This window comes from Talpa europaea (assembly GCF_964194135.1).
Source record: "Talpa europaea genome assembly, chromosome: 9".
NCBI lineage: Eukaryota > Metazoa > Chordata > Mammalia > Eulipotyphla > Talpidae > Talpa > Talpa europaea.
Genome location: NC_140076.1, coordinates 2,401,451 through 2,427,425, shown reverse-complemented (window position 1 = coordinate 2,427,425; position 25,975 = coordinate 2,401,451). Strand labels below are relative to the sequence as shown.

The following is a 25,975-nucleotide window of genomic DNA, read 5'->3' as shown; positions in this document are numbered from 1 at the left end:
CGCAGATCCGGGACAGATCCGGGGCAGCCCCGCTGCAGAGCCCTGCTCTCCCCTTCCTCTCTGCTCAGGGCCCTCTCCGCTGACAGAGCATTTCTGCGGGTCCCCTTGTTCTTGCTCCCCAACAATCATGGGCTCCACTACCTACTCAGACTAACCCATGAAGTCAGGGCTCCACGGCACAAAAGGCTCAAGAGAGAGAATCAAGGTCCTCTGGGGGCGCAAGAGGTTAAGACGCAACCTATGACGCTATCTGCAGCCTCTGCAGCACAAGTTCAATCCCCGGCCAGGGAGCTACCCACATGGCACAGCAGACCTCTCCTGTCTCCCCGCTGCTCCCCTCAGGAGTGGATTTCAGTCATTCTGCCTGTTCTGCTCCCCACTCTGTCTCTGGTGAATCCTCTCACCCCCCCCCCCCACGCACCTCTGGCCTGCTCCCCAGTTCTTGTGTGTATAAGTAAATAAACCTTAAAAAAAAAAAAGAGGGAGAATCAAATTGTCTGGGCTATGCCTGAGGCTCTCAATGGGGCGAGGGGTGGGAGGGGGGCGGGGGTTGTGTGACATCACTTGGGATGAAAATGGCATAGACTGCACAGGGTGGGGGCTGGGGCTGGGGCAACCATTCCCACACCTGAACACCCCAGCACCCAGAGGCCCCTTGTTTCCTCACCATGGCTCCATTTTCCTGTGTTTGGATTCACTGGAGAAGGAAAGAACCCCTGGGGGTTGCGGGGTGGGTTGTATCTTGGAGCAGAGCAGGGAGAGAACTGCTTGCAGGGCTGCCAGCGGTCAGGGAGGGCATCTACACTGGACACCTGTGGGTGCAGAAGTCAGGGTCAGAGACCAGGGAGCTCTGCCGGGCAGGACTCCAGTGCCTGAAAGAACCAGGACAGACAGTTCCAGAACTTACATGTCAGCAGCCTGTGGCGGCTGTGGGGAGTCCGCCGCTACAGCAGCGTGGCCCGGGCAGGTGGAGGAAGCAGCCTGCGCAGGCAGGACGTAGAGACAGGACCAGCAGTCCTAGGCCAAAAGCATCACCCAACCGCAGGGCCCACAGCTGGGGGAATCCAGGCTCCTGAGCCAACAGCAGAGCTAGTCTGGCTCAGTTTGAGGAGCCCCCAGCAGGGTGCGCAGGAAACTCCCCAAAGCTGAGTGAGGCCTCGGGGTGTCCGTGGCAACCCAGATGGCAGGGGTGGGTCCTGAGTTGTGGGAGAAGAGCTGGGCCTCCGGGCCTCCCGCCTCACCTTGGAGTCAGCCGCCTCATGCAGGCAGCTGGCACCCAGGGGCCCAGCAGCGTCCTCGTGGGGCAGGCTTCCTCCTCCCCCAGGGAAAGGGGCGGCCAGTGGATGGAGCGGGGCAGGTGGGCCCGAGGCGCCAGGGCGGGGCGCTGGGTCACTTCTCAGAAGCCCCATGTCCACAGGGGGCAGAGGAGACCCAGGGCCACCAGGCAGCTGCTTCCCTCTCTGCTGGGAAGCGGAGGGGGGGCGCCAAGGGCACCCTCTGTGCACATGCGCCCCGCAGCTCTGCCCTGAGCACCCCTCCCCACAGCTCGCAGGTGTGATGCCGCCAAAGGACAGCCCTGCCCACCGGGCCCAGTGGTGGGAGCCCCACCCTTGCCAGGGTCAGCGATGCGGGCAGCCCGGGGCCGTAGGGGACCCTCCATATGCATTTGCTGGGTAAATCCAGAGAGGCCGGAAGCCCTGAGACCGCGCCCCCCAGTGGGGTCCGAGATGGGTTCTGGTCACAGGAGTCTCCTGGGCTGGCCGCACAGGGAGGGGCGCGGGGAGGCTGGCACCCTGGCCCAGCAGAGGCGTCTCCACGGGCAGTGTGAGGTCAGGGCTGGGGTCCCCTTGGGGCGCGCCGCAGATGCACGGGGGTGCGGGCGAGGCCCGGCATCTCCTTCTGGGTCCTGGTCTCGGAAGACACGCCATGGACGCCGCGCGCGCGTTGCACACTCGGCGCGTTGCACACTCGGCGCGTTGCACGCTCCGCTGCATTTCTGCGAAGTCTGGAAACCGCGCACACCCACAGTCAACTCGGGAGCCGCTGAGCCCACTCCCGCCTCGCGCCCCTCCCGCCGACACCCCACACCCCACAACCTCGGCACAGCGGGCCTAGACGGGGAGGGCCCGCAGGGGGCGGAGAGTGGGCGCGGGGCGCTGCCCCCCACCCCGCACGCCCCCCCACCCCAGGCACCGGGCCACGCCGGTGGGGCCGGGGGACCCCGGGGAGCGAACCTGCGCAGCCGGGTCAGCCCCGCTCCCCGACCCCGAGAACAGGTCTCCCCACGCCGCCCGCCGGGGTGTCGCCCTTCATCTGAGGGGCTGGGAGGCGGGGTGCGGGGGGTGCGGAAGGACGCGACGCCGGGTCACACCCGCGACGGAGCAGGTCGGGGCCCCGGGCGTGCGCCCTCCCGGCGCGGCGGGGTGCCGGGGCGGGGTGCCGGGGCGGGGTGCCGGGGCGGGGGGGCGGGGGCGCGGGGCGGGTGCCGGGGCGGGTGCCGGGGCGGGTGCCGGGGCGGGGCGCGGGGCGCGGGGCGGGCCCGCCCCTGGGCTCCTCCCGCCGCCCACCTGCCCCGCCCCGCCTCCGCCGCCGAGGGTCCCGGCCGCGCGCTCGGCCTCCCCGCCCCGCCGGCGCGCCCCCGCCCCGCCCCCGCCCCCCGCGGCCGCGGCGCCCCCGCCCCCCGCGTCCCGGCCGCTCCCGGCGCCTCCTCCATGGGTGAGTGCGGCGGCGCCCGCCATGCAGGCCCGGGGCCCGGCCTCGGCGCCGGCGCGGGGGGGCGCGGGCGGCGGGGGCGCCGGGGCGCGCGCCGAGGGGGGCGCGGGGGGCGGGGCCGCGCCGTCCCCCCGCGCCGGGGGCGCGGGCCGCCCCTCCCCGGAAGAGGCCGCTCGGGGTGGGGGTGGGGGCGGGGCGGGGGTGGACGCCGGCCGCGGAACCGGAGCCGGGGCCCGAACTCTGCCCGGTGCTGGGGCTGCTTCGGCCGCGCCCCTCCCCCCCGCGGCCGCGCTGGCTGGCGGGGGGTGGCCCTTCGCCCCGCGCCCCCGCCCCCCCGCCGCCGCCCCGCCCGCTCGCGGCCCGCAGGGGGAGACCGCCCAGCGGGGCAGATTCTGGGGCGGCGGTGGCCCGCGGGGGGTGGGGGGGGAGGGGAGCCTCTGAGGGGTGTCCAGCGGAGAGGCCGTGATGTGCAGGAGGGGGGGCAGGGACCCCGACCCCTGGGGTTCTCCCCCAGAGCCCCTTGGAGTCCTCCTGGAAGTTGGGAGCCCCTGAAGGTCACTGCGCTGTCCCCCGCAGTGAGTGGGGCGAGGAGGGAGCAGCTGACACCCAGAGATGGTTCCTCCCGGTGGAATCTGGATTATTTCCCTGGGGAACCGCCGCAAGAAAAGACTCCACAAACAGATCCCCCCCGCTGATAAGTTGGCATTTGAAAGAGAAAGGGACACTGACCTCCTTTGAAGGGAGGCTTGAGGAGCCCGCCCCACCCGTCCACCTCCGGGAGGCCACTGGGGCCCGGGGAGCCCGGGTGCCCCAGCCTGGGGCGCAGCCTCGTGGGCCCCGCCCGCAGATAACCCTCCCCTCTCCTCTCTGCAGACGACCGGGGCCTGGCCGGGGAGAAGGGGCTGCGCTGTCAGAACCCAGACTGCATGGACAAAGGGCGGGCGGCCAAGGTAGGAGGCCCGGGGCTGGGGCGGGGCGGGCGCAGGCGGGCTCTGACCCCTGTGCCCAGGCGCGGACAGCCAGAGGACCCTGGCCACGGCGCAGGGTGGGCATCGCCGAAAGGGGGTGGCTCAGGAGGCAGAGGAGCTGCCCCTCCTCGGGGACAGCGGGCGGGGCACCTCTGCCGGGCAGGAGGGCGCAGAGCCCTTCCCGCAGTGTGGCCTTGCGGCAGCCCCGAGGTGACAGGAGCCGCCGCCTGTGTCACGGATGGGGGAGCCGAGACCCTCGAAGGGGTTTCTATGCCGGTGCCCGCTGGTGCCCTTCCTGTGGTATCAGCCCCTGCGGCCTTGGACGGGGTCAGGGACACTCTGGGAGGTGGTGAGAGTGACGGTGGTCCCGGGGATGGCGAAGGGAAGCAGGGGCAGTGGGCCCTGAGTGCCAGCTCAGAAGTGGGAGCAGGGCAAAGCCAGGGGCAGTGAGAAATAGTGCCTGGGTGCTTCTGCCCATGCCCGCGGGGCCCAGCGCGAGTCTACAGCAAAGCACGGCTGCCCCGTCTTCCAGATGAAGATACCAAGGGTCAGAGAGGTCGTGTGACTTGGCTGAGGTCCCACAGCTCGGGAGAGACCCAGCCAGGGTGTGAACGCAGGCCTGGCCCCTCCCAGCAGGCACCTGAGCGACAACAGCAGCAACTGCGCCGCTTGCTGTCAGGTCCCGCCTCCCTCCGGCCCCCTGGACCCGTCCTGTCACTGCCCATGTGCGGACGGGGGCACACACTGGGGGGTCACGGCTGCCCAAGGACACATCCCGAGGGGTGGTCGAGCTGGGACTGGAGCCCAGAACCCAGTGGGATGTCTTGCCAGAGCTCCTGTCCCTCACCACAGTGTCCACCAGCCCTGCCAGCTGCAGGCAGTTGCAAATGCCCCCAGCGCCGCAGAGCCCTCGCCCCAGACACGCGCCCTGCATCGGCGGGAAGCCCAGGCTGGGAGGACTGTTGTGGGGGCGGCGGCGGAGGAGCGGCCTCCAGTTGCTGGTGGTCACCTGGCAAAGGGGTGTCGGGTGCTGTCAGCCACAATCTGCTGGCACGGAGAGGGCTGGCACTGGGGCTCTGGTGTTGGCCGGTTGCCTCGCCCCCAGATGGGGGCTCCTGGCAATGAACTGGCTCAGCTCCCCCCAACATATATCCTGCCCGGGGCCTGCACAGGTCTGGGGCTTCTGCCTGTCCAGAGGGGGGACACAGGGAACCAGGCCGCACTGGCCCAGCTCCTCCTGTGGGCTCCTGGCTCTCAGGCAGACTGCTGAGCTGCTCTGGCCGGGGCAGGGGCAGGGGCAGGGGCAGGGGTGGGTGGGCCCAGACTGCAGGACAGAGGCCTGGGAGACACTGCTGGTCTCAGAGAGCGCAGGCCCCCACAGCCCCCGGGTGCCCGCTCCAGCCCTGGCCTGCCCAGAACTCAGCCTGGCACTTGCCTACCACTGGCTTCAACCATTGTCAGAGGGTCACTGTGGCGACCCCCTTTGGTTCAGATGTCCCAGGCTGTGGGGACAGGGATGCTTGGGTAGTCAGAGCCCGGCGAGCTAGGCAGGAGGACATCCTGGGGAAGGTGGCTGAGAATAGGTAGAGGCCAGCCAGGAATGGGGGGCTGCCACAGCCAGAGATGTGCAGAGACAAAAGACCGGGCCACAGGTGGGGGTACAGGAGCAGAGGGCGAGGAAAGGTGACAGAGATAAAAGGAACATCCTTGCGGCTGACGGGTGATGGTAACCACCGCGGCCGGAGGGCGTCTCTGGCTGGTGGGTGTTAGCCTCCTGCGCCGTGGCGCTGCGAGCCTTCAGGAAGAAGGAGGCCCGCGGGAGAGTTTCCGACTATTCCCACGTGGCATGTAAGGAAACGAGGCCCGGAGAGGTAAGGGAGCTTGCCCACATGGCACAGCACGGCCTGGGATGAGGTCTGGGGCCTCCATCTGGCCTCGTCTCCGGCGGGCTGGCAGCTTTCGGAAGGGGATGACGTCATTCGCTCGTTCACCAGATCAGCATTGAGCATCTGCTGTGCCAGGCCTGGTTCTAGGCCCTGGGGATTGCCAGGAAACAAAGTCCCCGCCCTCCCGGAGCTGCCATCCTGGCCCCACTGGAAGGGGAGGGACTGGGGACTTGGGTTGGCCTAACTGACCCCTGGGGCTGCCTTGGGGAGGGGCCATTTTCTTCCCCTTGGGGGCTTCTTCCGGGTGCTGCAGTTTCTGAATCAGTCTCCACCCCCACCCTGCTCCCCTGGGGTTCGCCCTGGGGAAGGGATAACCAGGGTAGACTTTCTGGAGGGGGCCACTGGCATCCTGAGGAATGAGTAAGAAGAGATGGACAGCGAGGAGAGATGTTGGGACTGTGAGCGTGAGCTGGCCTGGGGGATCGGGAGGGAGGCACAGCTGATGGGGGGCACCCTGATGTCCTGTGCCCCGGAGTCCACCGCAGAGAAGCGGTGCCCCCGCCCTCCTGGGGTTGAAGGTCTGTAGAGTAGCTCAGCCTTGTGCCTCCCGGGGCCCAGGCCCACTCCTTTCCTGCTGTGTGACCCTGAGCCAGTCCCTCTGTCTCTCTGAGCTTCAGGTTCTCATCTGGAAAGCGAGGCTTCTGGATTTGTGGCAAGAGTTGGGAGAGGCCTCATTCGTGACCTTCTTGGCGCTAAGCAGGGCATGCTCAAGTTCAAGGGGACGCTAGTCTGATCGTGCGTTTCTCTAGCAGGCGGCGAGAAGCCCCCAGACTCTGGGCATTCCCTCCCTCCCCTCCCTGAGAGCTGAGACCTCCGCAGGGTTCCCTTCCTGACCCCAGCCACCCCCTCCCCGCCCAACAAATGTTACTCCATATCTGTCCCCTTCCCAGGGCAGGTGGAGATGGGGAGGGGGCGATGGAAGAGGAGTTCCCCCCCCCCCCCACGGAGGGCCAGGTGTCACTGTGATGGCCTGTGTCTCCTGCAAGGCAACCACAGGGCCCTGGCATCTGATTCCCTGGTCCCTTGCTGGGCAGGGCACCCCAGATCATGATGGGGCATGGGGGAGGGCTGATACCAGCTGAGAGCACACTGGGCCACCCTATTTGAGGACGCAGAAGTTCGGGGGTGTTCATCCTGGAGATGGGCCCTTAGAGCATCATCTCAAACCAAGAGCTCTGGCAGGGAGAGGAGTGAGTCTGGGTCAGGAGAGGATCCACAGCCAAAGCGGTTCCCCGACGTACAGGTAGGGAGCAGCCCATCCCTGGAAGTATTCAAGCAGAGTGGAGGTGGGACTGGATGACTTCAGCCTTCCCTTCCAGCTTAACAATGGGTTGTGGGGTGGCAGGGATGAGTCAGGGGTGTGTGTCTAGGGGAGGGGTGGCCAGATGACTACCAGTGGACACAGACAAGGAGCAGAGGAAGGGGTGGATCTAAGATCCCAGCAGCAGCAAAAGCGCGGGCAGGATGTTGTGAATAATGGGTGAGGGAGTCACCTCTCCTCTGGGCTTTGGGGGCAGGAGGCGGACACCAGGGTGCCCTTGAGGACGGCTGGTCCCCGGCTCCCTGGGGGTGACTGGCCTTCTGGATGCTGGTCTGCTGTGGAAGGCAGCGGTGCCGTCTGGCTCGAGGGAAGAAGAGCAAGTGGAACTCCTGGGCTTTGGCTAGGTAATTTTGGGGTGAGCAGGCTAGGTAATTTTGGGGTGCCTGGCCCAGGAGGCAGGGATAGAGGACCCACCCATGGGACCTGGCCAAGATGAGCTGCCCTGGCCTGGGCCTAACCTCGGGGAGATCAGCACTGCCCAGGAGCCAGCTTAGTGGGGGCACCAGCAGCCTGGAGGCTCTGGCCTGGTGAGAAGCTGGGGGGTTGGGGGGTGTGTTCTAGAATTGGGAAAATTCTTGTTGGCCTAAGAGCCACACCCCTGGGGCTTGGGGACCTCCAGCCAAGATACCAGGGTCAAGACCATCCCTCTGGGAAAAGGTGAGGGGCATTTGCAGGGGGGCACCTTCTTTCCTCACACATCCCCCCAAGCCCCAGTCTTTAGATCCCGGTTAATTCTAAGCAGGAACCTCTGGGAGGAGCTGGGACCCTCCACTGGGCGGTTAGGACCCCTTTTCTGCCCGGTTGAAAGGGGGTGGGGGCACAGGTGGCATCCTGGGGGCGGCGGTTCCGAGTCCAGCCGTGGATCTGGGGGCCAAGCGGCTCTTGCTCGGGGCGACTCCGGGTGGACTGCGCCTGTGGGTGCTCCGCGGCGCGGGGGCTCCCCTTCCTGCCTGTGCGGCTTCCCGCGGGCGAGCCCGGGTCCCCAGAGCCGCGGCAGAGGCTAGGGAGGGGCTCTGGCCTTGGTGGAGAGGCGAAGGGCCCCCGGGGCAGCGAGGCCGCGCGCCCCGCGGCCCGGCCGGGCTTCCTGCCCCCCCCTCGCCCCCCACGGCTGCCGGCGCGGCGCCGGGCGCGCCCCGGGATCCCGCGCCCCGTCCCTGCGGGGCGGCCTTGGCCCGGCCCGACCCGCCCAGCCGGGGCCCGCGCGGCCCACCGCGATGCCCCGACGCCCGGCGCGCCCCGCCCCGCGGAGGGCCGGCCGGTGAGGCTCCCGGGGAGCGCCCGGGCGGGGGTCCGGGCCTGGAAGAGCCCCCCGCGGGCGGGCAGACCCCGCGCGCTGCCCGCGGGTCTAGGGTGCGGCGGCGAGGAGTCTGGGGGCCCGGCCCCCCGCGAGGGCTGCTGGGGAGCGAGGATCCTGGGGGGTCTCGGCCGGGGTGGGGGTGCGACCCCGCGCCCCGGCCCGTCGGTCCCAGCGCGGAGTCCGGCCCCGCCGGCAGGGGGCGCGAGAGGCGCGCGGCGGCCGGGCCGGGCCGGGCCGGGCGGGGAGAGGAGAGGACCCGGGCCGCTGCGAGGCCCGGAGCCCGAACCTGCCTGGACCGCGGACGAGGGAGTGAGGCGAGGCCGGGCCTGCAGGTCCCCGGCCCCGGGGGCTCTGGGAAGATTCGCCGTTTCTCTGCCCTTAGCGGGGTGCAGGGCCCGCCAGGACCATCCCTGGGCGGAGCCCGCAGCAAAGGTGGGGACACTGAGGCCGGAGGCGGGGTTGGGGGGAGGGCCGCGCAGCCTGCTGCTGCCCGGGCAGGAACCCCGACCCGGTTCCCTCCCCGGAGCCTCTGCAGGCGCCGCAGGGCCCAGGACGCGCAGCTGCTGCGCTGCCCCGGGCGCCGGCGCCCACGTTTGTGCGGGGCGGGGCAGGCGGGGAGCCGGGCAGAGCGCGGCCCCGCCCCCCCCCCCCTCCCCCGGGGCCCAGCCCGACGGCTCCCCGGGGAGGAAGCCGCTGGGGCCTCCCTGGCTTCTGGGGGCTGTACCTGGCCCCTGGGTCCAGGAGCTTCTCTGGCCCCGCCAGCTGCCCAGCAAGGGCAGGGCCTTAGGGTAGGTTCCGCCCCAGGTGGGCCCCAGAACCCAGAGGACAGGGGTGAGGCCCAGGCCCCGGGCAGGGCGGGCCGGGTGGGAGTGAGGAGAGCTGCCTGGCAGAGCTGCCCTGCCCTGGCCAACCTGCCCACACATGCAGCCTCCGTCTCTGGTGCCAGATGGGGCCTCGGGGCGGGGAGACTCCCAGGGGCGCTCAGCTCCGGTGGGGAGCCTCTGGGCGAGGGTGGCCCTCCAGCCAGGGCCCCCCCCCCCCCCGCCTCTGGTCCCAGGCGAGCCTGCTGTGGGTAGAGCGCCAGTGGGCCCGACCTTGCCCCAGCCCCCAGGTCTCTCCTGGACAGGGCGCTCCCGCTCCACCGCAGACCAGGCTGGGGCTCCCCGCCACTTGGGTGCGGTGATGCCCACAGACCTTTGCCTTTGGGGGCCTGGCGAGCGGGTGCCGTGGGGAGTGGGGGGGGGCTTCCGCCTTCCAGACTCCATTATTCATCAGCCGCAGGGGCCGGCTGCAGCGCCAGGCGCTCCTTTTCTCCTCCCATCGGCTGGTGCCTGGGCCCTGCCCCTTCTGGCCGAGCAGCAGTGCCTGACCCGCTCAGCAGCAGCCCCTGCCCTAGCTCTGGGCCCGAAGCAGCAGCGTGGCCCAGGTTAGGTTAGGTTAGGTTGGCCAGGGCTCTGGTCCCTCAGGGGGTCCCCAGTGACCCGCCTGACTCAGCTCCAGTCTCCTCTTAATGTGACCTGGCTACCCCAGGCCCATGGGATGCCCCTTAAGCTGGCTTGGGATCTGCCCTGTGTCTCAGGCTCTGCTGCCCAGACGCCGCTTAGCGGGTCTTCACGGCCCCCCGCTGGCCCCTTGCCTCAGGCCCACCAGCCGTGACTTGGGGGAAGTCACTGAACCAGTCCAAGCCCCGTTCTTCATGGGGACAGTGGCCCTATCTCCTTAGGGCTCAAAGGAATAGGATGGGATTTGCTGCCCAGACTCCTGGGGCTGGTCTGGTCCTTGGGAGGGCTCGGCTCTGGGCCGGGGGCAGCAGGAGGGGCACAGGGCCCCTGTGAGACCCCCAGACTACCAGGGCTGGAGGTGGGAAGTGACCTGTCCAGGGCGCGTAGGCCCGAGGCCAGGAACGGTAGGGGGACTGCAGGCTTGTAGTGACCGTTGACTGCAGCAGGGACATCTCCCCAGCGCCTCTGGCGCGAAGGCCCTTCCTCTGCCTCCGTCATTCAGGCGGCCCCCACCTGGTCCACACTGAGCTCCTGCTGTGACCGGGCCTGTTCGGGTGCTGAGGACCTGGGCCAGGGAGCAGTGTCCGCAGGGGCGGGTGAGGATGCGGTTGGACAGGGACAGAGTAGCTGTTCCAGGTCGCAATAAATGCTGAGGCGGAAAGAATTCAATTTAAGGGGAAAGGGGATGGAGAGTGGGAGGTGGGGCTCCTAGTTCGCCTGGGGAGGGGAGAGGCAGGCCCCTTGGGGAGGCAGCATTTAGGTTGGGGTGCAGAGCCCGCGGTTGGCAGGCGGGGCCTGTGGTGTTCAGGCACAGGCAGGGGTGGCGCCTGCACCCGCGAGGCACCTGTGGGTGCAGGCAGATGGGGTGCAACGACCCACCAGGAGGGCGGCAGAGGCTTGGCCTTGTGGACGTTTTCTTCTGGGCAAGATGGGATGCCCCTGGAGGTCTTAAGGGGGTGATGGGATCAGGTTTTTGTTTCCCAAAGATAGTTTTGTGTCCAAAGGTGTGCACGGCGGATGACTTGGACTTTGGGAGCTGAGGTGGCTCTGGAACCCCGGGACCCTAATAAACAGCTGCCCCCTCAAAACAGCTTCAGAGCCCTTTGCCTCCCCCCCTCCCGGGGCTGTTTCCCGGCGCCCCCAGGGAGCAGACTGAGGAGGGGTGTCCAGGGCTGGGTGGGCTGATGGCCACGTTCCAGAACCCAGGCCAAGTTTCAGTCCTGCGGGTGGGCTTCTCTGTCGTTGTCACTTTGCCCCCGCTGAAAAGTGGGGATACCAGTGCTCACCCCCACCTCCGGGGAGGCGCTTCGAGCGCCTGGACAGCCTCCGGAGGGCAGGGGCTGCGGCCCCGCGCCCCAGTCCGGGCCACCTCCCCGCGGGTCCGTCGCGCGCCCCCAGGCGGCGGGGTGCGGGCTGCGGCCACGGGGCCGGCGGGACGGGGCGGTCGGATCTGGGGGAGCCGAGCCGGGCTTGGGGTTCTCCCAGCTCCCGCCCCTCCTGCTCCTGGGGCTCCAGAAGAGCTGCCCTCTGGCGCCCGGACTGCCCGCCTCCCCCGTGCCGGTGCCCCGGCTCCTCCCGCTGCCCCCGTCTCGGCCTGGGCAGCAGGGCTGGGGGGAGGGGGAGTCCCCGGAACTGAGTCCTGGGGTCTCGGACTGTGGGCGGCGCTAGGACTCTGGGGGGGGGGGGGGCTCCCTGGTCACCAGCGTGGCGGGCGGAGAAGCCGGAGGGCCTAGTGGGGAGGGGTGTCCCCGGGCAGGGAGGAGGGGTGTCCCGAGCCGGAGGGGGGTGAGTCCCGGGCCCCCCTCTTGGGCCCGCAGCACTCTGGGGGGGCCACCTAGGGGGGGGGAGGGTCTCCTGTGCTGATGCTCCGGGGCAGGGTGTCCAGGCCGAAGGGGGAGCCTTTGGAGACCCAGACATTGGCGTTGGGGTGGAATGGGGGTCGCGGGAGGGTGGGGGGGCCGGCGGGGGCCACCAACGGGCCCTGCAGAGATCACGGCCCCCCTGGGGGGAGCGTAAGTTCGAGAGGGGCCTTCGGGGCCAGGACCTGCGCTCCGGGGGCGGCGTGGGCCGGGCGGGGAGCAGCTCCGGCGTCCCCCGCCCGCGGGGTCCCGGCCTGGGGGGGCGGGCGCGGCGCACAATGGCAGGAAGCGGGGCTCCGGCTTTGTCCGGCGGGCGGTGGTGCCGAGCGCAGCTTCCTCCGGCCGCCATGGGGACGGGACCCGGCGTCTCCGGGCGCCGCGCGGCCTCCAGGCCGGGCCCCGGGCCGCCCTCCCGGGGCTCCGAGGCCCCCGGCGCGGGGGGTCGCGCCCACGACGGCGAAGGCCAGGTACGGGGCGCGGGGCCTGTGGGAGGGGAGCGGCTGCGGCTCGGCGGGATGGGGATGGGGTGCGCAGCGTGGAGTGCGCACCGGGGTGGGGGGGTGGGGGCTGGGCCTGGGACCCTGAAATGCGCCCCCAGCCCCGCCACCCTGGGTCAGCTGCTGGCCCTGACCCGCCACCCTTGGCCTTTCGTGTCAGGGGCCGCCTGGGACACACCTGCGACCCCGCTGCCCGGCGCCCGCCCCTTCCTTCCTCACCCAGACCCTGCCCACGTCCCTGCCCATCTCCGTCTCCTGCCCACGTCCCCTGCCCCTCCTGCCCGTCTCTGTCTCCTGCCCACTCCTCCTGCCCCTCCTGCGCTCCTCCGTCTCCTGCCCCGTGTGTAGACTTGACGGCTGGAGTCCCATCCCAAGGGGGGTAGCCTTGACGGCGCCCTCCAGAGCCCCGCACCCTCCAGGACCGTACAGTCGGGGTGTGTCCTCTGCCAGGGGGCCCGCGCTGGCGCCTGGCGCTCATCCCCTCTTGGGTTGAGTCCTGAAGCCATCCCAGCACCCTCTGCCCCTCCCCCACCAGCAGGCTCTGCCCGTGTGGGCACAGTGGCAGAACCAGGGTGCTAGTAGGAACTTGGGCCCAAGGGGAGGGCGCCCAAGAGGCTGGCTTTGGGAAGGGACCTCTCGGGAGGGAGCGGTGAGACCCTGCGGTTTGGGGCTGGCGCTGTGAGGAGTGTGGGGTCCCTCCAGCCTCCCAGCTGGGCTTGTGCCCTGGGGGTGGCTGGACCGTCCTCCTCAAGTAGCGGGTAAGTGAGGAAACCCCCCTGCTCAGACCCTGAACCCTGTGCGCCCCCCTTGGCCCTGGGCTGGGAGCAGCGGGTGGACGGAGCAGATGAGGTCAGCCGCCGCCGCACCAGCTCCCGCGGGCCCCACGGCCACCTTCACCCTGCTCAGCCCCAGCGGTCGGTGGGAGGAGGAGGTGGCGCTGCGGTGGGTGGGGAGGGCGAGGGCGCCACCCAAGCCCCGCCCCGTCTTGAAAAGAGTCTTCCCGGGAGCTTTGTCCTCACAGGGCGTGGCCCAGGGGGTGCCCAGAGGCTCCTCAGCATATCGGGTGTGCCCCAGGGCGGGGACCGTGGCATAAAGTCTGGGTGGGTTTACGACGGAGACCGTGGTGCAGAACCAGGAACTTGGACTGGAGGCCCAGAGACCCTGCCCCCTGCAGAGCTGCCGGCTGGCAGGGCTCCCGCTGTCCCACTCGCCTGAGGCCGCAGGTGCGCAGTCCCACCACCCTGCGCCAGTCCCTGCTGCCGAACGGGCAGACGGGCTCCTGGGAGGAAGGGGCTCAAGTGGGCCGGTGCCTCCAGAGTCATAGTTAAGAGGAGATGCTGGCAGCCGGGGTGCCAGGATCTGCCATGCCAGAGCCTCTGTTGGCTGAGAGGGTGGCAGAGCCCCCGGGCACGGGGTTTTTCTCACTTTGGCAGATGATGAAACAATTAGAAACGGCTGCTCTGTTAACCGTGCCCCGCCGCACCCCAGGTCCTGACATGCACCTGAAGACCAACTGAGAAGGGTGTGGAAGCGGGGGGTGCCTTACTGGGCTGCCCTAGGGGATCTGGACCATAATGTGGCCAGCTGCCTGCCCAGGACTCCCGCCTTCCCGAAGTCAGGCCTCAGAGCCAGCGCCCTCGGCCTGCCCCCTTCCATCTGTGCTCACGTTCCCCTCGGTCTGGTGGGGGGACTGGGCGGGAGAGAGAGGTGCCAGGTGGTGAGCACCGGACTGTCGTGGATTTTGTCTCCCGGCTGACCCACGGCCTCCCCTGCCCTCACTCCTCGGCATCCCAAGAGAGGGTGGACCTGGTGAAAATCTGGGATCTGGGTTCAGTCCCTGGTTCCGCGGGCTGTGTGGCTTTAGACAAGTTACTTAACGTCTCTGAACCGCCCTTTCATCTCCTGTAAAACAGGGGCGGTCCTAGGCCCTGCCTGCTGGGGTGAGGAGGGTCCAGGCACTGCCACCACCTTGTAAGAGGTCAGGCCTCGGGCCCTCCCTGGGGGCGCGGGGGTTAAAGACAGCGCTGTGGAGCTGTTACCAGCCACTGCAGCACGAGTTCGATCCCCGGCCAGGGAGGTGACCCACATGGCGCAGCAGACCTCTCCTGGCTCCCCGCTGCTCCCCTCAGCAGTGGATTTCAGTAGATCCGCCTGTTCTGCTCCCCGCTCTGTCTCTGGTGACTCCTCTCACCCCCCCCCCCCCGCAACTCTGGCCTGCACCCCAGCTCTTGTATGCATGAATAAATCTTAAAAAGAGAAAAAAAAAAAGGAAAAGGTCAGGCCTTTTCGGGCCCCTCCTCGCTCCTCCTTCCTTTAGCAGCTGACCAGGCTGCCCTCGTCCCTCTGTCACCTTGAAAGTCTTTGCTCCGCCTCTCCCCAGCCCACAAGTCTGCTGCTGCCACCTCCACTGAATGAGCTGAGTGGCCTGGATGGGCTGGGCCGACCAGTTATTGGACAAACCAAACCGCTGTCCCCAGGCCTGACAGGGTGTGGCTGCCGCTGCCAAGGCTCTCCGAGGGAAGGGGGTGTGGGTGGCACTGAAACCCCAAGGGCCAGAGGCGACTTGGAGTCCAGAGCTGTGGGAGGGCGGGTGCTGGGTGCTTTGGGCTGAGGGACAGTGTCGCCAGCCTCAGAGACGGGGTGCTCCTTAGGAGCACGTGGGGAAAGCAGGAGGCCGGGCGGAGTGGAGCAGAGTGAGCGGGGAGGTCCCCCAACCCCTGGGCCCCCTGGGAGGCGTTGCTGTACTGCAGCTGGTGGGGGACAGGCTGGGGCTGTGCGCACTGGCCGCCCGTGCCCCGCGGCTCTCCCAGAAGCTGCAGGTACTGTGGGTGGGTCAGCAGCATTTCGGGCTGGCTGGCTGGGGGTGCGGCCGGGCATCAGGTGACCCTGCTAGATCTTTCTGTTGCTTTGGCTGCCGTGACAGTAGCAACAGCAGTTTATTCTGTGGCAACCTGGAGGCCAGAAGTCTGGAATGAGGGCTCCAGGGTAGGGGCCTTCCTGCCTCGCCCAGCTTCTGGGGCCCCCGTGCTCCTTGGCCTGTGGCTGCACCATCCCAGTCGGCCTCAGGGGTCCCCTGTGTATCCTTGTTTCTGTGTCTCTTCTCGGAAGGACGCTGGTCCCGTGAGGGACCCCTGCCTCTGTCTGACCACACACGCTGGTGTCTTCACCGCTTACATCCGTGGTGACCCTCTTTCCAAGCGAGGTCCCATTCTGGGGTCTTGGGGTTGGGATGGACCCATCTCTGCTCGGGACACAATGAACCCCTAACTTGGCGCATCTGGAAGGCCAGGCCGCGTGCTGGCTGGGCAGAGCCGCGTGGGGAAGGTCAGGAGCTGGTCTGTGCGCCTTGTGGTTTTGAGGTGCCCTCCTGTGTCAATGAGGGGCCCGTGGAACAGACAAGCGAGCGTGGCGGCGTGGAGGTCGCTGGGGGCGGAGGGGAGGGGCCTGGCGTGATGGCGAGGCCAGGGGGACGGTGGAGGTACTCTGGCTGCGGTGTCCTCCAGAGAATGGATCGGGCGGAAGCCCCAAGGGAGACAGAGCCCGGGGTGTGAGCTGGCCGCGGGCTGGGCCTCGTCCTGTCTCCCCGATGACTTAGGCCCTACGAGGAAGAAGGGGGTGACTGGACAGTGCGAGCCCCAGTGCCCTGGTGTCCTGGGCACGCAGGGGACACGCAGCCCCTCTCCTGTGCTCCTGGCAAAGCTGAAACCACCGAGACCCCCAGGCCAGCCACGCCGAGGGCCTTTCTGCCCGACCGCTGGCGCTGGCTCGGGCGCTTGGAAAGTGTCAGTGTCAAGAAAAGACAAAAGAGAAAACAAAATACCCCGGATCCGCCCTCTCAGGGCCAGACAGACACAGCCCGAGGCCTGTGAGAACTTGGGGGGTGCGGGACCTACAGGGGTGCCGTTTAGACAGCTGGGGAGGCAAAGGGAGGTGGAAGGTGGCCCGTGTCAGCCTCAGTTTCCCGACTGTGACAGCTACTTGGGGGGTGTCGCCCAGCCCTGCTCTCGGGTGCTGTTATAACTTCTGCATGGGCGCAGTGAGGGGGGGACGAGAAAGGATCCAGAGAGCCAGCAGGGCCAGTGTGCCCCGTGGGAAGGAGAAGGGCATAGCGATGTCCCCAGGGGTCCTTCCTCTTTATGCCACAGGTGTCAGGTATTCGGAAGGGAATGCTGGGAAGAGAAAGCGCCAGGGAGCAGGGCACCGGGAGGGGTGAGGGCGGACAGGGGTGCCGAGTGGAGGGCGAGAGTAGGGGGGCACAGCTGCAGCTGGGGAGGGAGCAGGTTCGGGTGAGCCCATGGAGAGGAGCCCGCTGGTGGAGGACACGCTGAGGGGTGCCCACCTGTTGAGGCGGTGGTCTTAGTGGAAGGCTGCTCTGGGGTGGGAGCCGGTGAACCCCCATAGTGCTGGCCGGGGGCGGTGGTGGGGGTGGGGATGTGGTGGTGGTTACCCAGGGACCACCTCGGGTGGCTTCCATTTCCCTTAGAAAATAGAAGCCAAGTTGGCAGGGGTGATTTTGGGTGAGCTGTGGGTGAAGATAGGGGTGTCATCCATTGGGTCAATCCCTATCAAGTCACCAGCAGTGGCCCTTGGGTCCCTTCCCCTGGTTCCTGCATGACCCCTTCCAGCCATGACTTAGGGAGGGAGTCAGGGTGGCTGTTTCGGGGGCAGGTAGGTCACCCCCAAGGGCAGAGACCTGGGTGGGGAGGGGAGCTTGCTGGAGCTTAGGGCTAAGGGTGTTCTGGTCCAAATACCGCAGCAGGCCCAGCCCCAGCCCCAGGCCCGACCCCAGCTTCATTTTCTGGTGCTTTCCCGCTGCGCCCAGGAGGAGGCGCTGGCAGCACCTGTCTTCTGTGCCCACTCGGGACTCCTCTCTGCGCTGCGTCCCCTGTGGCCAGGGCTTGGCTTTTCTCTGCACCCCGGATCACGTGGACGCAGAATAGGCGCGTGGGGGAACCTGTGGAACTTGGCACCTGTGGGAACCAGTGGCTGAAAAGTGGAGAGCAGCCCTGGAGGGACCAGGCATCCCACGGGTGCAGTGGCCTGGGCACGTGTCTGCCGGTGAGGGCCCAGCCCACCCACTCCCTCCCCGCCCAGGTATGCCACCATTCCGACTGCCAGCAGCTGCACCGCCGGGGCCCCCTCAGCCTCTGCGAGGCCTGCGACAGCAGCTTCCACAGCGCCATGCATTATGACGGCCACGTCCGCTTCGACCTGCCCCCGCAAGGTGAGCTGGGGAGGACCCCCAGGCCCGCTGGGCGATGGAACTGGCAGGGCCCGCAGAAGGACGCCTGGCCCTTTTGTTGCCCGAGCTTTTTAAGGAGAGAAAGTGCCTGGAGCGCCAGGTACTGGGTCTTCCTGGCCCCCGGCCAGCATGGGGGAGGCCCCTTTCTTCCTGTCCCCGGCAGGGGCTTCCGGACAGGACAGATCCTCGCCCCCCCCCCCCCCCGCGGGGTGGGGGCGGCTGGGGCGGTGGGAGGGAACTTGCAGCAGGAAATCAGACTCCCCTCCTGCCCCCGGGCCCTGGGCCACGCCTCCTCTGTGCTCGGGCCACTGTGGCACCCAGGTCTGGCAAGAAATGCCAGCCTTTTGTCTCCTGGTCAGAGGGACAAAGGACTGTCCCCCCACCCTCCGCCAGGGCCCCTGGGGCTTTGGGCATGGTGTCTGCGGGAGGGAGGGAGCCTGGAAGAAGAGCTGCAGCTGTGGTGCCTGCGGCCACCGCCCCAGAGGCAGTCTGTATGGAAGGGAAAACTGGGGCCACAGGTGGCTCTCTGGGGGGCATCACCTGTGTCACCCCAGGGTGCCATTCTGAGTGGGGGGTGGAAGATGAGAAGCAACGACTGAGCAGCTCTGCTCACAGAACCCACGGGCCCCAGCTAGCTTGGGGGTGGTCCCGGAGTGTGTGGCGGGGGTGGGGGGGAATCGAGCCCCGCCCTCTTTACCTGAAGGCTCTGTCCTGGCCCGGAACGTGTCCACCCGGTCATGCCCCCCGCGCACCAGCCCCGCCGTGGACTTGGAGGAGGAGGAAGAAAACTCCATGGACAGCAAAGGGTAGGCGGGTGGGGCAGTCCCGGAGGGCCCCCAGGGCCAGGTCTCGGGGGGTCTCGGGGCCAAGGCTTCCGAAAAGCTGACTGGAGCCCCTCCCCCCGCGACGGTCCTGACCCCCACGGGGCCCCCAGGCTGGGCCCAGATGCCCTCTGACTCGGTGCCACTGGGCATGACTTGGTGTGGCCAGCAGAGGGCGCAAGACCCGTCGGCCTGGGGCCCACCTGAGCCGCCTGGTTACCTGGGGAGATGGGGGGGTGGGTGCCTGCTGGGGCTCACACCCGCCCTGGTGCGGCCCCCTGCCCTCCGCCCTCTCCTGCAGAGACCGGGCGAGCTCAGGCCTGAAGCTGTCCAAGAAGAAGGCGCGGAGGAGACACACTGATGTAAGGCGCCCCAGACTGGCGGACGGGAGTCCCCGACAGCCCCCTCCTCCTGGGCCCCTCCCATTCTTCGAGGACCAGGGATGGGGCCTGGCACCTGTGTGTCCCCCCCCCCATGCCCTGCAGCCCAGCACTGCCCACCTTGGCCAGGAGCCTGGGACAGAGGAGGGTTAGGGTTAGGGAGCCCCGTGGGGCTTTTGTCCTGAACCTGGGGAGAGGGTGCGGGGCACGGGGTACAGAAGCTGAGACCTGTGTCCTCTCAGGACCCCAGCAAGGAGTGCTTCACCCTGAAATTTGACCTGAACATGGACGTCGAGACAGAGATTGTACCGGCCATGAAGAAGAAGTCGCTGGGGTAGGCCCGGGGCGGGGCTGGGGCAGGGGTGGGCCCCACGCTGGGGGCCCTGGGTCTTTGCAGGTGTGACTGTGTGTGTGCAGGGGGCGCCCTGTGTGTGGCTGCGTCCAGCAGCGCGTGGACATTGATGGACGAGTGGGCAGGTGTGCGCGCCTGGGTGTGATGCAGGGGTGCCTCCCTTTGCCATTCGGAAGGCAGGTGCATCTGGGACGAGGGTAGGGTGGGGTGTGTGGACTGCCAACACCGCCCACCATCCCGGGCAGGGAGGTGCTGCTGCCTGTGTTCGAAAGAAAGGGCGTCACGCTGAGCAAGGTGGACATCTACCTGGACCAGTCCAACACGCCCCTGTCCCTCACCTTCGAGGCCTATAGGTTCGGGGGACACTACCTGCGGGTCAAAGGTGAGCTGCCACCCAGGTCGGGTGGCAGGACCTGGTTGGGCCTCCCAGAGCTGGGCAGAGCAGGGGGCGCTTCTCCCCTGGGGCCCCAGCACGCTCATCACCACACAGGGCTGGGGCGGGATGCGGGGAGGGCCTCGGGCCTGGGTTTGGCGCCTGGGGAGAAGACTCGGCCCATGTCTCCATTGGCTCTGGGCGCTGAACCTTTCCTTGCCCCTCATGCCACCCCAGCCAAGCCAGGGGACGAGGGGAAGGTGGAGCAGGGGATGAAGGACCCCAAGTCCTTGAGTCTGCCAATTCTGCGGCCGGCCGGGGCCGGGCCCCCCGCCGTGGAGCGCATGGACTCCCAGAGCCGCCGGGAGAGCCTGGACATCCTGGTGAGGAGGGGCTGGGCCGCAGAGGGTGGGTGGGCCGGGTCCTCCCTGCCCCCCCTTGGAGCTTACATTTCTCCTTCCGGAAAGTGGGGCAGGCTCTGAGAATAGGGCCCCTCTCTGGATCTAACCGAACCCCAAGGAGATAGGTCGTCGCTCAGCGACTTGTAATGCCCAAGAGGTCGTGCGCGTGCGAGTCCTGAGGGCAGCGCTAAGCGCGCCTGACTTGGGGGTGACACTGGTGGTGTGTGTGGGGGTGTTGTCACTCTGTCGCTCCCCACCTGCTGCTGAGGGCTGGGGACTACGTGGGCCTCCAGCCCCGAAGCAGGTGAGGGTCTCAGGAGAGGTGGCATCGGGCTGGGGGTGCAGAGACCATCGCTGGTCCTGCTGGCCTAGGTGCTGGGAACCCAGGGGTTGGCTGGGGACGCGGGGCCGGGCGGGCCCAACCTGACCCGCTCCTGCCTGCCCAGGCCCCTGGCCGCCGGCGCAAAAACATGTCGGAGTTCCTGGGTGAGGCGAGCATCCCCGGGCAGGAGCCCCCCGTGCCGTCCAGCTGCTCTCTGCCCAGCGCTGGGAGCGGAAGCGGCGACAGCTGGAAGAACCGGGCGGCCAGTCGCTTCAGCGGCTTCTTCAGCTCAGGCCCCAGCACCAGCGCCCTGGGCCGGGTATGTGGGCCCTTGGGCCCGGGGCTGGGCTGCCGGCGGGCCTGACCTGACCACCAGCCTTCTCCTAGGAGGTGGACAAGATGGAGCAGCTGGAGGGCAAGCTGCACGCCTACGGCCTGTTCGGCCTGCCCAGGCTGCCCCGGCGGCTGCGCTTCGACCACGACTCGTGGGAGGAGGACGAGGACGACGACGAGGAGGAGGACACCTGCCTGCGGCTGGAGGACAGCTGGAGGGAGCTCATCGACGGGCACGAGGTGCGGGGAGGGAGGTGCCCCCCCACTTTCTGGGTCTTTTCCGAGGACCCAGTGATGTCCAGGCTGCTGTCCTCGCTCCCCCACTTTGGGTGAGCAGCTCCCTGAAAAGGCCACATGCTGCCCCGCTGTTTTGGTGGCAGGGGAGGGCCTGGATCTCGGGGGACCTCCAAGGGCCCCAGGCGGAGCCCTGACCCCCACCCTTCCGGCAGAAGCTGACCCGGCGGCAGTGCCACCAGCAGGAGGCGGTGTGGGAGCTCCTGCACACCGAGGCCTCCTATATCAGGAAGCTGCGGGTGATCACCCACGTGAGTGTGGCGCCCAGCGGCGGGAGAGCACCCCCTCCGGGCCCTGTGACCTTGTGCCGGCCTTGGCTTTAGGAGCTGGTGCTGGGCACTGCGTGGGGAGGGAGGTAGAGGAGGACCACCCCAGGGGGAGCCCCACGGCCGGGCACCTGGGGGCAGGTGGCAAGTGGGGCAGCCCTGAGCCAACAGGGGCTCATGCCTCCCTTCAGTGGCTGTTTCTGGACACCTGCTCTATGCCGGGTGCCCAGCAGCCCCCACCGCAGATGTAGGCCCTGAGCGTGTGTGGGGGCTCTGAGCTGGGGCACGCTCTCCTGGGCTTGGGGGCTTGAGGACGGCACCCTCTGAGCCGAAACTGCGAGGCCAAGCCAGGGCCGGGGTGGAGGAGAGACCAGGCTTGGCCTCCAGGCCGCTCCCCTGGAACATCCTTCCAGGTGGGGTCCAGGCCAGCACCCCCAGGTGGGCCGTGGGGGCTGGGCCTTTTTTCAGAGGTGAGCCCTCGCCGGCTCAGGCGGCTGCTGGCCCCGGGCAGCCGGTAGAGGGGCGCCTGAGTCTGGGTGGGCGTTGGGAGCTGGAAACCCCCATGGCCGCATTCCCTGCCCCACAGCTGTTCCTGTGCTGTCTCCTGAACCTGCAAGAGTCGGGCCTGCTGTGTGAGGTGCGGGGCCGGCGAGGTCGGGGATCTGGGCTCCGAGAGCGCGGGCTGGGGCCGGGCGGGGTGCGGGTCCTTGGGGCCCGGGCCAGGGGGCGGGGCAGGCCCGAGCGCACCTCCCGCCCCCAGGTGGAGGCCGAGCGCCTGTTCAGCAACATCCCCGAGATCGCGCGGCTGCACCGCGGGCTGTGGGGCAGCGTGATGGCCCCGGTGCTGGAGAAGGCGCGGCGCACGCGGGCGCTGCTGCAGCCCGGGGACCTCCTCAAGGGCTTCAAGCTGGTAGGGCCGGCGGGTCGCGGGCGGGTCCCCGAGCAGGATGGGGGCGCTGGTCGCGTCCGCCCAGCATGTCGACCTCCTGGCCCTGGGCAGAGGCCTCGTCCGTGACGGGCCCGGGTGGGTCGTCCGCCCCCTGCCCTCCCCCGCCTGGGGCCCAGGACGGGCTGGGCGCGGCCGGGCGGGGAGGGCGCGCGGTGACCTGCTGGCTTGTCCCCCCCGCCCCCCAAGTTCGGCTCCCTCTTCAAGCCCTACGTGCGCTACTGCGTGGAGGAGGAGGGCTGCATGGAGTACATGCGCGGCCTCCTGCGCGACAACGACCTCTTCCGCGCCTACGTCACGGTGAGGCCGGGCGCCCACCTGGGCAGGTGTGGGGCGGGGCCCGCGGGGCCGCCCTGAGCCGCGCCTTCCCGCAGTGGGCCGAGAAGCACCAGCAGTGCCAGCGGCTGAAGCTGAGCGACATGCTGGCCAAGCCCCACCAGCGGCTCACCAAGTACCCGCTGCTGCTCAAGTCGCTGCTGAGGAAGACGGACGAGCCGCGGGCCAGGGAGGCGGTCGTTATCATGGTAACCGGAGGGTCGCCCGGGCTGCCGCTGAGGCTGGGGGGTCCTGTGGGCCCCGGGCCTGAGCCCTTCCTCGCTCGCCCAGATCGACTCGGTGGAGCGCTTCATCCACCACGTGAACGCCTGCATGCGGCAGCGCCAGGAGCGCCAGCGGCTGGCGGCCGTGCTGAGCCGCATTGACGCCTACGAGGTCGTGGAGGGCAGCAACGACGAGGTGGACAAGGTGGGCACCGGCCTCTGCCCCGGAGCGGGGCGCCCGTGGCCCTGCTGGGAGCCAGGAGCCTGCGGGGTCTCTCTGGCCGGCTCCTGGCTGGGGTGGGGTGTCCACCCCGACCAGCTGTGCCCGCTCCCCACCCCGACCAGCTGTGCCCGCTGCCCACCCCGACCAGCTGTGCCTGCTCCCCACCCTGACCAGCTGTGCCCGCTCCTCACCCCGACCAGCTGTGCCCGCTCCCCACCCCGACCACCTGTGCCCGCTCCCCACCCCGACCAGCTGTGCCCGCTCCCCACCCCAGATCCTGAAGGAATTTCTGAATCTGGACCTGACGACGCCCATTCCTGGCGCCTCCCCCGAGGAGACCCGGCAGCTGCTGCTGGAGGGGGGCCTGCGGATGAAGGAGGGGAAGGACAGCAAGGTGACTCCAGGGGCCCCCACCCTGTGCATTTGCACCCCCCGTTCTGGGACCTCTGGCCTGGCCAGTCAGGGGTCGGAGGGTGAAGGCGGGGAAAGAAATAAGAGGCCCGGGGAATGATTTTCAACTTCGTTTTCCTTATGGTTCAGTTTTTTCTTTCTCTGGTAAGTACAAGGAAAAAACCCCTGAAGGCTGAAAAAGAAAAGATTAGTCATAAGAAGTATTTTTGTCAGAACGGGAGGCAGACACCTATCTAAGGCGGAGTGGTAATTACTAGGTGTTGACTCCGGAAATGCCCGGGAGGGTCACCAGGACTGTGTTCTTGGTAACGACCCACAGAGGGAGGCGTTCCTGTGCACCCAGGCCTGTTTGTTTAAGATGCTGAGGCTGAGTAGGTCGTGCAGTTCCTTTTTTCTTGGTGTACAACTGGGGCGCAGGCTAGAGGTGCGGGGGTTGAGAGGACTCACCAGAGACGGAGTGGGGTGCAGAACAGGCAGACTGACTGAAAGGCACTGCTGAGGGGAGCGGCGGGGAGACAGGAGAGGTCTGCTGCGCCGTGTGGGTCAGCTCCCTGGCAGGGATCGAACTCAAGCAGTCACGGTGATAGCCTGAGACTCAACTCCTAGGCCACCAGGGAGGCCCCGTGCAGTGTCTTCCAAAGCATTTTCTGGTTACCTGCATCTCTACACGTCGCCACAAACCCCTTCGCTCTCCTGACAGTGTTTCTCGAATGTACATTTCATCACGTGACGTCAACTCCAAGGTTTAAATTGCTTTAAGCTATCGGGAAACCAAGCTAACAAATTTCCCTAATGCCTCGCTGAACCGGATGCTTCAGTGCAAAATATCTGGGCGATGGGAAGAAAATAGAGAAAATCATCTTCCTTTTCTTCAACACAGACACTTCGTTGAATTCGATCACCTGCCTGGAATCATCTTACTCTTCATTTTAATTTCACTCTTGGGCTGGCTTGGGCCGGGTTGGGGTGGGGGGTGCGCAGTGGAGGAGTTTGACCAAGCCTGAGTACCCCCAGGGGAAGGCATTGCTGCCGCTAGGGCTGAGGGTCCCTCACCCGCGGCCTCTCCTCCTCGGCCCCCAGATGGACGTGTACTGCTTCCTTTTCACGGACCTGCTCTTGGTGACCAAGGCTGTGAAGAAAGCCGAGAGGACCAAGGTCATCAGACCGCCGATGCTGGTGGATAAGCTCGTGTGCCGGGAACTTCGGGACCCTGGTGAGGGGCCCACCCCCTGCTGGTGGGCAGGCGTGTTGGTGGCAGGGGCTGTGGTCCTGGCTGACTCCGACCCTCCCTAACCAGGTTCCTTCCTCCTCATCTACCTGAATGAGTTCCACAGTGCCGTGGGGGCCTACACTTTCCAGGCCAGCGGCCAGGCTTTGTGCCGTAGCTGGGTGGATGCCATTTACAACGCCCAGGTGAGAGCAGGGTGGATGGAGTGCAGTCAGACCAGGTGGGCGCGGTGCCAAGGTGGGGGGTGTGGCCGCTCACAGCCCCGCTGCCCCCGTGCCCTCCCGCGCCCACCCACAGAACCAGCTGCAGCAGGTGCGTGCGCAGGAGCACCCCAGCAGCCAGCAGCACCTGCAGAGCCTGGAGGAAGAGGAGGAGGACGAGGAGGACGAGGAGGAAGCGGGAGAGAGCAGCGCTTCGGCTGCCAGCTCCCCTACCATCCTGCGCAAAAGCAGCAACAGTCTGGACTCCCAGCACAGGTATGCTTGCCCGGGGCCCCTGCAGGCTGGAGCAGGCCGTACCCCAGCCTGGGAGCCCTGACTCTGAGGCTGCCACTCTGGGGAGGGCCCAGCCAGCTCCCTTGCTCTGACAGACTCCAGGATGTGAGCCTGGAGTGGGGACGGGCGCTGTATCCCCCAGAGTGCAGGCAGGCATGGCAAATGGCTGTCGACCTGTGCACCTGCTCCCACCCATCAGTGGCAGCTGCCTGGGCTGAGCCGAGGGTCCTGAGCCCCCTCCGGTCTCAGCAGGAAACGGCGGTCTCCCATTGAGCTGTGCTGCGGGCCCAGAAATTGGGAGATTTGACCTTCGTGCCACAGGCTCGCTGTCTCAGCCCGCAAGCTCCTGGAGGGCAGAGGCTGGGCTCCGCGCTGCCCGGCCGGGCCACGCTGGCCATTGCGCTGACTCTCCGTCCCGCCCCACAGTGCCTCGGAAGGCTCCACAGAGACCCTGGCCGTGGTGGTGGTGGAGCCTGGGGAGATGCTGTCCTCTCCGGAGTTCGAGGGCGGCCCCTTTAGCTCCCAGTCTGACGAGACCTCGCTTAGCACCGCCGCTTCGTCCATCACGCCCACCAGCGAGCTGCTGCCCCTGGGCCCCGTGGACGGGCGCTCGTGCTCCATGGACTCTGCCTATGGCACCCTCTCCCCCACCTCCCTGCAAGACTTTGTGGCCCCAGCCCCCGCGGTGGAGCCAGTGCCCCAGGTCCCGGAGTCACCGCCGACTCCCTCACCCTCGCCCCGCCTCCGCCGCCGCACCCCAGTGCAGCTGCTGCCCCACCTGCCCCACTTGCTCAAGTCCAAATCTGAGGCCAGCCTCCTCCAGCTGCTGTCGGGGGCCGCCGCTCGTGGTGCGCCCCCCGTCCCCAGCCGCAGCCTGTCAGAACTGTGTTTGGCTACTCCAGCCCCTGGCCCTGGGACTCAGGCCTCCCCTCGGGAAGCTGGGCCCAGCTGGGATGGCCGGGGGCTACCAAGCCCTGGCAGCGGCCCGCGGCTGTCAGAATTGGAGGGTGGAGCCAGCTGCCCGGCTGGGGGGCCCGAAGGACCTGCCAGGAGGAGCAGAGAGCTGCCCTCAGGAACTTCGCCCAGAGTCCAGCCCGAGCCCCCCCCAGGGATCTCCGCCCAGCACCGGAAGCTGACGTTGGCGCAGCTCTACCGAATCAGGACCAGCCTGCTGCTCAACTCCACGCTCACCGCCTCGTGAGTGGCCGGGCTGGGGAGGGGCAGGTGGCTGAGCATGCTGCCCCAGGG

At 68.0% G+C, this 25,975-nt stretch overlaps 1 protein-coding gene across 4 annotated transcripts; it reads left to right on the top strand.

The window, feature by feature from the left end:
- Positions 1–3,623: 3,623 nt before the first annotated feature.
- PLEKHG5 (pleckstrin homology and RhoGEF domain containing G5) lies at positions 3,624–25,975 on the top strand (the record flags this gene model as incomplete). Of its 4 annotated transcripts, none has more annotated exons than XM_084242567.1 (20): positions 3,624–3,662; positions 17,197–17,326; positions 18,048–18,150; positions 18,467–18,527; positions 18,788–18,879; positions 19,143–19,279; positions 19,508–19,653; positions 20,118–20,312; positions 20,381–20,566; positions 20,776–20,871; positions 21,473–21,523; positions 21,647–21,796; positions 22,022–22,132; positions 22,207–22,356; positions 22,439–22,576; positions 22,869–22,988; positions 24,086–24,218; positions 24,303–24,418; positions 24,531–24,709; positions 25,154–25,975. In XM_084242567.1, 20 exons carry the CDS (start codon positions 3,639–3,641, stop codon positions 25,926–25,928), a joined length of 3,093 nt encoding a protein of 1,030 aa, XP_084098693.1. In that variant the 3' UTR covers positions 25,929–25,975. The 4 variants fall into 4 exon arrangements, with proteins under 4 accessions (XP_084098693.1, XP_084098695.1, XP_084098696.1 ...); XM_084242569.1 differs by having other exon boundaries at positions 17,173–17,326; XM_084242568.1 differs by lacking the exon at positions 3,624–3,662 and adding an exon at positions 11,953–12,072.